We start from the raw sequence: 12367 nt of genomic DNA, 5'->3' as shown, positions 1-12367 counted from the left end.
GTTTGAAATATAAACTATCGACTTGGATTGGTGGATGGTTGACAGGCAGTTATTAAAAAGTGGTATATGGTAGATGTGAATCTGCCAGATTTAAGGTGACTGATGATGCACCCCAGGGATCAATCCTTGGACCATTATTGTTCAGTCTATATGTTAATGATATTAGGAAGGATCTAATAGCAGATGTTCAATTGTTTGCTAATGATGCAGAGGTAGGCAGAGAAATCAGGGATGTTAATATTCAGCACTTACAGATTGATTTGAGTGGGCTGGAAATTTGGGCAAATGATAACAGCTATCAGTTCAATGTTAGCAAGTGTAAAGTTATGCACTTGGTCGTGATGTGATTTTTATTGGCATATTTTACAATAGGGTTATGCTAGAAGAAACTAAAGAGGCTAAGGATCTTGGCATTAAAAGATTACATAGCAAAAATTGCAAATACAACTCAAAGGATAATTGCGATGTTGAAGTGAACCTTGACATATAAGGATAAGAAAGTCATTTTGCCTCTTTATAAGGCCTTGATAAAACCTCACCTGGACTACTATGTGCAGATTTAGTCTCCTGGGTTTGGAATCAATAAAGAACCACTAGAAGGATGCAAAGAAGGGTCACAAAAATTATATTAGGATTACGGAATGTGGATTATGAAGACAGATTGAGAGTACATTGTTTGATGAATTTTTTTGGTATCTAGAAGGTGGGAGAGAAAATGGTGCATCCATGGAAGTTAAGAAAGGGCTAAGATCTAGATTTTTCTCTCACAGAGCAGTGAGTGGACAGTTTGCCTCTTCAAGTGGTTTGTGCTTCTATTGTGAACAAGTTTAAGGCAATTTATAACAGCTGGTGTGGGGTAATGTGTGGCCTACCTTGACAAATCCTTGATTCCTTGGAGATCTTAGATGATGATAATAATAATAAAATTTCTGTGTGACAGTAAAGTCAATTTTTAACTATCCTCACCCTCTAGTATTAGCTGTCTTGTAACATATTAATTTTCTGAAATTAATATAAATGGTCTACTACAACTTTCTCTATTTTAAGTTCAAAAATATTTAACCACATTCAGTGTTATATTCTATTTATTCATCACATATTACTTTACATGTGCTTTTTATTTATTTTATTAGGGTGCTAAATTATGGGGTGGCAGATTCCATAAAAGCCTGGATCCTGTGATGGAACAGTTCAATGCTTCACTTAAATTTGATAAGAGGCTCTGGGATGTGGATATTAAAGTATGTTTCATTGTAAACTGAACTAAGACTATATTTTTAATGTAATTTAATACACAGTAAATTTATACTAAGTTTTGTATTAGAATTATATATTTAAAATTAGTATACTTTAAAAGAAAATATTTTTCATTCCAAAAAAAAAATTAATTTATAATATTATTGTATTATTATTAGACCTAACAAGAGACAAAATCCTTGTGAGAGGTATATTTCTCTCTCTCTTTGTGACTACCATTCTGTGCCTTATATTCACATGCCAATCTCGTTTAAAAAATTTACTCCTTTATATCATCAAATCACTTGGATGCTGAAGAATACCTTGATGAGCAGAGATAAGCAAGTTATTGTTCCTCTGTATCGAGTCTTGATAAGACCCCATCTTGATTACTGTGTGCAGATATGGTCACCTAGGTTTCTTCTTAATGGGGAGGAGGTTGAGAAGATCCAGAGGCGAGTGACCAAGATGATAGCAGGAATGAACCTTATGAAAACAGGTTGAAGATTTGTGGGTTGCAGAAATTGGTTGATAGGCGGAAAAGGGGAGATATGATTGAGACATTCAAATTGCTATAGGATTAATTCAGAGGATATTTTTGAGAACAGGACTGGTGGTGGTGGACTAGGGGACATCCATGGAAGCTGGCCAAGAGTGTGGTTAGTAAGGGTGTTAGAGCTGGGTTTTTTACTTTTAGAGTGGTGAATGAGTGGAATAAGCTGCCAGAGTCTGTTGTGGGTGCTATGACAGTGAATGAGTTCAGGGCAAAGTATGATAGATACTGTGTGAAAGTCGAATAGTTGTGATGGACATGATGTTTAGGGCCTCCTTTGATGAGTCTAAGGACTCCTTGGAGTCGCCTGTAATAATAGTAATAATATATCTTCCAAGGATTTCTCCTCCTCCCATTTCCCCTTTCCTGTTCTATAAACATTCTTCTCTGTTTTAATCTAGTAAGTTCCTTTCACTGATTTGTATTATCTCTTTTCTTTTGATATACCAAAATGCACAGCTTATCCACTCGTCTGACATTCAGGGATCATAATATTAGTTTAATTACTAACTTTTGGACATCATTAAATTTTCTCATCACCAAGTGATCAGAATTTTGTACATTGTACATACGGTATGTCCAGATGTGCACTAATTACAGTCTTATACAATAAATTCATCTGCCTATGTGTCTCTCCCTCTCTCTCTCTGCTTGCCAGCATCTAGTTGTGAAAAGACAAAAGAGAGAGAAGAAAATTGAAGAGCATTGAAGAGAAATTGAAATGCAAGTTACTTCGCATTCTTCCCATTCATCACATTCTTCCACCAGAAACAGTAGAAGAATGTGAAGATGGGATTTGTGAAGTAGTTGAATCTGGAGGAAAACAGAATAGGTTTCAATAATGGTTTATATTAGTCAGAGGCATAGCTAGGGAGGAGCGGAAGGGGCAGTGTGCCCTGGGCAGCACTTTGAACATTTTTGGACTGGTTGCAGTTAATTCTAAAATACAGTCTCGAAAACTCATTTCCAAATATTGTCATACTACTGCGAATTTTCTCACAATTGCTTTAAGTGTTGCTAGTTGTGAGAGTAGTTTTTCTAAATAAAATAGATTAAGAATTACCTACATTACTATGAAATAGACTTCGCCAATGTCATCGATGATTTCGCTAACAGAAAAGCAAGAAAAATAACATTTTAGAATGTTGAAATTAAAGTTTTACTTCAAAAATAAATATAGTGTTTTAATTTATTTTCCTATATGTCGTTTTGACTTTTTGTAGTATTTTTGGTATGTATTGAGAGGGACGGCAAACTCATGGACCGCCCCGGGCAGCAAACGCTCTAGCTACACCACTGATATTAGTTCTCTGGAGAGTTAGGGAACAGCTGTGATATAGGCTGGACTGGTTACAGACCTAAAAAATAAGTTACTTTATTTAGGAATGCTAGAAATCTCAGGAATAAAGGAGAAGATCCTGTTGACCTGATTGAGTGGATATGATATCAGTAAAACATGATTGGATGATGATGATGTATTGACATGAAGTGAAGGGCAGTATGATATTTTGCATGAGAGGAATAAATAAAGAGAGGAGGAGAGAGAATTCTGATGATATCAGATGAATTGTGCTGTGATATGTTGAAGATGTAGAGAAAAAAAAACTGTTTTCAGTGGTTTTGAGGCAGAATGAAATATTTAGAGAGAGATGTTGTTATCAACCTGTAAATGTGAAAGATCATAAGAAGGAAATTCTTAGGTATGAGTTAGTGTATAAGAAGAGAGTGATCATTATGAATGATTTTAATTATGACATTTAAAGTGAAATGAAGAGACCAGTAACTTCAAGCAAGATTAATGAATTTGTTCAGTTTCTGACAGAGAACTACCCATAGAGTATGTGAGAGAGGCCTACATCATTGTCTTGGTATAATAAAATTAGTTTAATCCTTTATCCAAGTGTGAGCAAACAAAGTTTGCACCTGAAAGTATCTTCAGGACTGGGGTAAGGTGGTACAACACCAGGGCAACTCGTTGCAAAGGTGGAGCAAGATACCAACACTCCTATCTCAGTATCTCCTATAATGCAAAACACATCTCCTTGCGGATATGTCTAATGTTATGCATTAAGGGAAGGGCCACTACCCAGACTAGTTTCGACCTTTATTGAGGTCTCTTCAGTGGGAGCCATAATGCATAACATTAGACATATCTGCAAGGAGATGTGTTTTGCATTATAGGAGATACTGAGATAGGAGTGTTGGTAGCTTGCTCCACCTTTGCAATGAGTTGCCCTGGTGTTGTACCACCTTACCCCAGTCCTGAAGATACTTTTAGGTGCAAACTTTGTTTGCTCACACTTGGATAAAGGATTAAACTAATTTTATTATACTCTAACCAAGTGAAAAATAAACTTTTTGGATTTGAGCATTTCATCATCATTATCATAATTATAACAAACTTTCACAGCAATACATTCCACTGATCTGGCAATACATTCCACTCACTCACTTATCATTCTTCATGTAAAACATCCTCAATCCCCTCTTCACTATATTATTATTATTATTATTATTATTATTCAAAATTAAGTGGAATTGAATACCACATTATTTCTTAGCCGAATAAGAAACTCAAAGATAGGAAATCTAATCTAAGATTTTCATGCCGAATATAGAAAACTATATAAAGATCAGCAAGTCCAAGCATAAGCCAACACCTGGTAGTGCAATACAGGGAAAGTCGTAGTAAAGGTGGAGTAAGCTCCGATCACTGTTCTTAGTATTTCTCCATTATGTAAAACATCTCCTAGGAGATGTATTACTGTTCTACATTATGAGAGAAGGTCACTACCCAGACCGGTTTCAACCTTTTTTGAGGTCTCATCAGTGAATAGGTAGACCTAGATGTAATACTAAGGTTTCAATAGTCGGAACTTATATCTTTACTGTATTACACTTTAAAAACCTTTTGAAAACATTGAAACCTTAGTATTACATCTAGGTCTACCTACTCACTGATGTGACCTCAAAAAAGGTCGAAACTGGTCCTGCTCTCATAATGTAGAACAGTAATACATCTCCTAGGAGCTGTGTTTTACATTATGGGGAATATTAAGAACAGTGATCGGAGCTTACTCCACCTTACGAGTCGCCCTGCATTGCACTACCAGGTGTTGGCTTACACTTGGACTCCCCGATCTTTATATAGTTTTCTATATTTGGCATGAAACTCTTAGATTAGATTTGGTCAATGAGTTTAAGGAGTGGTATGATAGACTTTGTGTTTCTTAAGGGGGGGGGGACCTCCCCTCGATGAATCTTGACAGACTTTATGTTCTTAGGAAGGACCTCCCACGATGAGGCTTTTGACTCCATGGAGGCCTGAATAATAATAATAATAATAATAATTTTCTATCTTTGAGTTTCTTATTCGGCTAAGAAATAATGTGGTATTCAATATCTACTTAATTTTGAATAATCTTACTTTGCCAAAGTGAAGCCTGTTGGCTTTATTTCCAGTAATAATTATTATTATTATTATTACAGGTATCTCCATGCAGTCAGTAGACTCATCAGAGACCCAAACTATTAAAACAATATCTATCATATCTCTTCTTGAATTCATTTACAGACGAAGAACTCACAACTGAGTCAGGCAATGCATTTCTCTCATTCACCACCTTCCAGGTAAAAAACCTTGTTCTCGCATCCTTGTTAACCACACTTTTCCTTAATTTCCAGGGATGATGTCTTGTTCTTCCATCACTATCACACAGCTGAAACATTTCTCCTACATCAATTTATTTAGTTGACTTCCTACCATATCGGCTATGTTGATTATGTTGTCTGTTTCCATATTTAATTTACCTTCTTTACTAAAGATTGTGCCTAACTAACTGCTATGTTTTATTTGTTCTATAGGTTTAAAAGTATAATATCATCTGCATAAAATAAAGAGCTGGGATTAACATCTCCAATTTTGATATCAGATTTAATACCACTTTTCTTCATAATGTGATCCATATAAATAATGAAAAACAGAGGGATAATGTAGAAAGTTTTTTTACCTTGGGTATAATATACGTTAAAGATACCAAGCTATTTTATACTAAGAATAGTGATCAGAGCTTATTCCACCTTTACCACGAGTTGCCTTAGACTTGCAATACGGCAGGTCACCCAGACTTGCACTACCTGCAGGCACAAACTTGACTTATTTGTCTGTTTGCTTACTTGGGAAATGGATTAAAACCAGGTTTATATTTAAAATAAAGAGGGGATAATGTTTAATTTTGATGGTATATATATCAGAACACAGAATTATAAGTAAATAATTATTTATTGACTTATTGCTGATATTTCGCTGGTGTTATAACCAGCATCTTCAGAGCACAAATACACAGTTTGTCACAGTATGCGAGACTACAGCAACATGGTGTAACAAAGGGACTAGTTTAACAAATTGTAGCAACAACACAAAGACTAAAGTCCTAATTAGGCGCCCTCTATCTAAAAAAATAAAAAATAAAAGAGAGGGAGAAAGAGAAAGCAGGTACTAGTTATGTCTTAAGATGACTGTCTTCCAAATCTTAGACAAATTTATACAGCCATATTTGTTGAGATTCAGAGTATGTTTCAAGTCTTCTGTTGCTTCTAAGAACAATCTCTCTGACTTGTAAAAGCTTCTGTGCAGTACTTTTGTTTTCTTCCAGTTGATCTTGTGTGCAGAGGTATCCAAAACATTGTTGGGTCTGCTAGGCCCAACTTGCCATAGTGATAGTGCTGGATGTATCTTTTATGTTTACTGATGCGAATGTCCACAGTTCTTCCAGTTTGACCGTAGTAAGCTTGATCACATGAGCAGGGTACCAGAAAATTATCAGCAGTAAGTCAATAAACAATTATTTACTTATAATTCTGTGTTCTGATATATATGTTATGGTTAAAGTAATAAATCCGGTTATTATTAGTAATTACCAGTTAAAGTGAATAATTTATGAGAATTAATCGAGGTTAGGTTAGTTTATAATGAAAAAAGTAAGGAAAGTACTTAGTTTGCACTCAGTGAAATCAGAAATCATTATAAACTAATCTAATCTATCCTTTATCAGTTAGGTTAGGTTAGGTTATGATTTCTGATTTCACTGAGTGCAAAAGAAGTACTTTTCTTACTTTTTTCATTATAAACCTAAATTAACCTAACCTTACCTAAGCTGTTATAATTTCTATTGAGAATGAAAACCTATATACAAAACCTATAAATATGTTTTTATTACATTTACCAGCTCCTCTAGGAATTATTCACTTTAACTGGTTAAAGTGATTAATTCTAATTATTCACTTTAACCGGTAATTATTAATAATAACCGGATTTATCACTTTAACCGTAACATATATACCATCAAAATTAAACAACATGTATGACGAACACATAAGCCTTTCTACACATTAGAGGAGATAATGTACATCCTTGTCTGACATCAGATTTAATATTAAACCATCTTCCTGCACTTCCTTCAATTCTAAATGCTGACTTACAATTCAAATAAAGACTATGTATTGCTTGATATTATGCCCCATTGAGAGGGAGGTAGGACAAGAGGTCAATGCTAGAAACTGTGTAAGGAGGGTGTGAGCAGAGGAGTGAGGATTAGGTTCTTTGAATGGAGAGTGGTTGGTGAGTGGAATGCATTGCCGAAGTGTATTGTGGATGTAGATTCATTGAATCAGTTTAAAGTACGGTTGGATGATCATTGTGTGCAATAGTGTGTACTTCCCATAATGAGTCTCTGACTCCATGGAGGTGAAATGATGATAATAATAATAATTAACCAAGTTTCTGAAAACATCAAGAATTTTTAGATAGATATTAAAAAAAGTATTGTGAAAAGTTAGTCATTGAACAATTGAAAAATAACTTCTTCACTGAAAAATGATGCAAAAAGTTTTTTTTGGAGGTTGAGATGCTATAGAAATGTCTTTGTTCCAGAAAAGGTTAGAGTTAAGCACCAGTCCAAGAAGAGATATGGTCTTTGGTGTTATTAAAGGAAATGGAAGATGTACTAACATCCTTTTTGTGAGAAAAAGGAGAAAACTGTATTCTAGAAGCCCTTATCATCCCATTGTTTAGCCACTAGTTGTAGAAGAATCCTGAAGCTTAGGGTGTTTGAACACTGCAAGTTTTATCATACAAGTAGGAAGAATGGGGAATACTGTCAGTAGTAAAACTATGGATAGGGTTTGCAGTCAATGAGGTGGCCTGAGAGGAACATCTCTTGGGAACAGTGTCCTCAGGAATGCCTTCATTAGAAGAGCAATCTGAAGAGAGAATACCATTACACAGTAAACACCCTACAAGAAAACTGGTGACCAAATCAGAGGATGGAATGTAGACCATAAGAAGGTAATTTGCTAAGCTCTCTATGCCAGATCCCAACAAATACCTTGGAAATCCTATAGGTAGAGATGACCTGCTAATGCTTCTGCCTGGTATCTCCACTTGGGCCTGGCTCCCACTGAAGAGACCTCAATAAAGGTCGAAACTAGTCTGGGTTGTGGCCCTTCCCTTAATGCATAACATTAGACATATCCGCAAGGAGATGTGTTTTGCATTATGGGAGATACTGAGATAGGAGTGTTGGTAGCTTGCTCCACCTTTCCAATGAGTTGCCCTGGTGTTGTACCACCTTACCCCAGTCCTGAAGATACTTTCAGGCACAAACTTTGTTTACTTACACTTGGATAAAGGATTAAACTAAATTTATTATACCTTGGAAATGTCAAGTGCAACAGCTTGTGTTTCTCTAAACATTTTTATGGCATTACCAGAAAGAGCAGGATCTACTGTGAATCATGAGCAAATCCATAAAAGTGGTCATCAGTTAGCTAGCATTTCTTCAGATGTGTGCAAAAAAAAAAAAAAAAAAAACAGAAAGAAAGAAAGAAAAAGTTGTACTGATGGCATTTTCCATTATTTTGGATGATAACTAAGTGAGAGCAATAAAGTTGGTGGCTAAATAGCTTGTTATTATTTTTAACAAGTACTGAATATTAACTTCCTTACATGCTGTGGATTTGATGCTTCCTGAGTATAATAGAATATAGTGATGATAAAATAACAAGTGTTAGTTCAGGAGAATATCTCTTAAGCACAATTGAGGGAAAACAAAACAAGCCTTCTTGGTAGGTATTTAAGATTCTTTTTTCTGAGGTCAGAAGTGGGATTTTGTGAATTGCTCTTGAAATGGTGTACAAGCCTTGGTCATCCATACTAAAGTTGGAAGAGAAGAATGATGCCAGGGTATCAGCTTATGCCTTTAGGTTTTTGCAATACTGCCATTTAGGTTAGGAGCACAGATTGACAGAAACTGTACCCAATAGTTCTTTGGAAGGACCAAAAAGATATAATCATGTGCAAGAGGAGAGTTCTGCTTTCAGCCCTCTCAAAGTTAGGCTTCAATTTGTCGATAGTAGTTTAGCAATTATTACTGGCTTCAGTGAGAATGAGGCTAGAATCTCTGAGCCAATCTGCAATATTTTTATTTATTTTTTCTTGGACTGGCTTGGTAGATTCAATTTGATCCCTTAAAATTTTACTATATCATTTTACCTGTAAGTGTTATGAAAAGGTATACTCATCCTTGTGAATGCACCAGTTTCAATCATATTAGAATACTAAATCAGAACTTTCACACAATTTTATTTCTCTGCCCAGTCCCTTTCTTATTTTTCAGTTGTCATTCTACACATGCTCACTATTTTGGATTCTCACATCATTCTCAATCTATACAAACATGTTGATTCCTCATGCTTCCTTAACTCATAGTACTTCAATTTTCTAAATATAAAAAGATTCATCTCAAACACTAGAAGCAGTATTCCTCACTAAGTGGTATGTAGTGTGTCCTATGCCTTTCATTCTTATCAAGGGAACAGCATTAATAGTGACAACATTACAATTAACAAACTATTTATTAAGAATTGTCTACCTGTTAGCACAAGAAAAGTATATTTAATATACTGCCAGATATTTCAGTTTGAAAATAACAAATTATTCACCAGTGGCTTGATAGAAAACAGTTTTTTACAAGGAAGAATACAAACAATTGATCATTCAAAATTAGAACAAGCTGCGTGATGTTACATCGTTAATCACAATATCATTTCACTGAGGAAAGGTAAACATAAGAGTGCAGAATAAATTACGTGTATAAATTTACAATGTCATACAAAAAAACTTAATTTATAAAATCATACTAAAGATATCATTAGACAGATGTAGTATTTAGAAGGTCTTAAAAAAAAATTGATGTGTTTCTCAGATCAAACTTTCCTATATTTTTGACAAGGATTGACAGTCATTCTGATTCAAGTTAGGGTGGTGAAGTAAGGCCTGAGCAAGAATAGGCATTAGAATTTCTACCGACATCTGTGTAGAAGGTGCGTTTTGGACCAGAGAATGTTGTGGTTTGTTTCTGTTCCGTGTTGCGCCAATCCAGACTTATTGGATTTGTTGTGAAGAATATAAGATTGATATTCTTTTAATAAATTAATAATAATAAAATATCTACCTATTTTCTCTCGTCTAAATGCTTAAACTATGTCTCTTCCTGGTGTATATCAAGTTCCACGTGACTGCTATCTTTCTTTCTTTGGACAAACCAGATGCTCTATAAAAAAAAGAATACAATAACATCAATCTTATATTCTTCACAACAAATCCAATAAGTCTGGATTGGTGCATCGTGGAATAGAGACAAATCACAACATTCTCTGGTCCAAAACTCACCTTCTACATAGATGTCAGTAAAAATTCAAATGCCTATTCAAAGAGGGTACTGAGGCCGTACTTCACTGCCCTAACTTGAATCAGAATGAATGCCTATCCTTGTCAAAATATTATTATTTATTATTATTATTACGGGTATCTCCATGGAGTCAGTAGACTCATTGCGGGAGACCCAAACTAGCAAAACAATATCTGTCATATCTCTTCTTGAATTCATTTACAGACAAAGAACTCACAACTGAGTCAGGCAATGAATTCCACTCATTCACCACCCTGCAGGCAAAAAACCTCATTTTCACACTCTTGTTAACCACAGTTTTCCTTAATTTCCAGGGATGACCTCTTGTTCTTCCATCACTATCACACAGCTGAAACATTTCCCCTCCATCAATCTTATAAAAACCTTTTAGTAATTTAAATGTTTCTATCATATTTCTTCTCTGCCTATCAACCAACCTCTGCAATCCACAAGCTCTCAATCTATAAATGTAGGGAGCATTTTTTACATCACTCACCAACTGAGTCATTCTCCTCTGAATTCTCTCCACAACCTCCTCATCGCCAAGAAATCCAGATGACCAGACCTGAGCACAGTAATCCAAATGTTGAAGTATCAATGCTTTATAAAGGGGAATAATAACCTCTTTATCTCCGGATGTCAGTGTGTTCCTCAACAACCAAGTAATCCTATGTGCAATCTTGGACACCTTAGCAATGTGTCCCTTGAACTTTATCTACCAATACCCCTAAGTCCCTAGCCTCATCAATGTTTTTTTTTTTCAAACTAAAATATCTGGCAGTATATTAAATATACTTTTCTTATACTAATGTGCAGATAATAAATAATAATAAATAATAAAATTAATAATAAATAACAAATAATAAATTAATAATAATAAAATATCCACCTATTTCCTCTCATCTAAAGATAAACGCTCAACTATGTTTCTTCCTGATGTATATCAAGTTCCACATGACTGCTATCTTTCTTACTTTGGACAAACTGGATGCTCTATAGAAAAAAGAATACAATAACATCAATCTTATATTCTTCACAACAAATCCAATAATTATATTTCATTATTATATTTCGATAATTATATTTCATAATAATGGGCCTCCCTCGATGAGTCTGTCGACTCCTTGGAGTTGCCCGTAATAATAATAATTCTTAATTTCATGTCACAAGTTTCTCTCAAAAGCAGAAAACTAATTATTAGTTAAACTGCTAAATATTTACAGTAGTATTAAAAGAGCTGAATCATTATATGATAAGACACAGAAATGTGATGTATTTAATATTTCCAAGGAGCATGACTTCTGTTTATCCCCCAATCCTTTCAAATTTCCTTTTATGATCTAAAATTATTGTATGTTACAATAAATCACCAGCAAAAATTTCCAAGCTAATGAGGTTTCATTTCTCTGAAAATATTGAGATATTTAACCACTGTCTTTCATGAAATTCATACAATTCGCCAGGAAATGTAACATTATATTTCACATCTTCAACTAAACCAATATGGCAGCTAGCTTTGGTTTCAAGAGAAAATGCAAAACTGCTTTGTAAAAGGTAGTCCAGGACATCAGAGTGCTGATTGCCCAAATTCAGAGATTATTATACCAGATATCATCTATATCTGAATAAAACAAAAATAGTAATACTTGATTTCCTCTATGCAATTTTCTCTAAACAAAGCTCCTTTAGTTAGGTCAACTTTAGTGCAATTGATAAATACCACCAAAAGGTTATGGGCTTGAATCTCATTTTGGTATGGATATTACTGAAAGAAATCTTTTCTAGTAAGGTTAATAATTTAAATATTTGTATTGGTTGACCAATTAAG

The 12367-nt window shown here is 34.6% G+C and overlaps 1 protein-coding gene across 2 annotated transcripts in view; it reads left to right on the top strand.

Moving 5' to 3' along the window:
• The window catches only part of Argl (Argininosuccinate lyase), a 350034-nt gene that overhangs the window by 16232 nt on the left and 321435 nt on the right, over positions 1-12367 (top strand). For both annotated transcript variants that reach the window (XM_090392053.1, XM_090392054.1), the window contains exon 2: positions 1134-1241. In XM_090392053.1, coding sequence (XP_090248179.1) covers positions 1134-1241 — 108 coding nt within the window. The remainder of the gene's footprint in view (positions 1-1133; positions 1242-12367) is intronic.

This window comes from Typopeltis vanoorti, chromosome 4 (genome assembly GCF_054136105.1).
Source record: "Typopeltis vanoorti isolate ZY-2024b chromosome 4, IOZ_Tvanoo_1.0, whole genome shotgun sequence".
Classification (NCBI taxonomy): Eukaryota; Metazoa; Arthropoda; class Arachnida; order Uropygi; family Thelyphonidae; genus Typopeltis; species Typopeltis vanoorti.
Note: the sequence above shows the minus strand (reverse complement) of the source record. Positions and strands in the feature narration are given on the sequence as shown.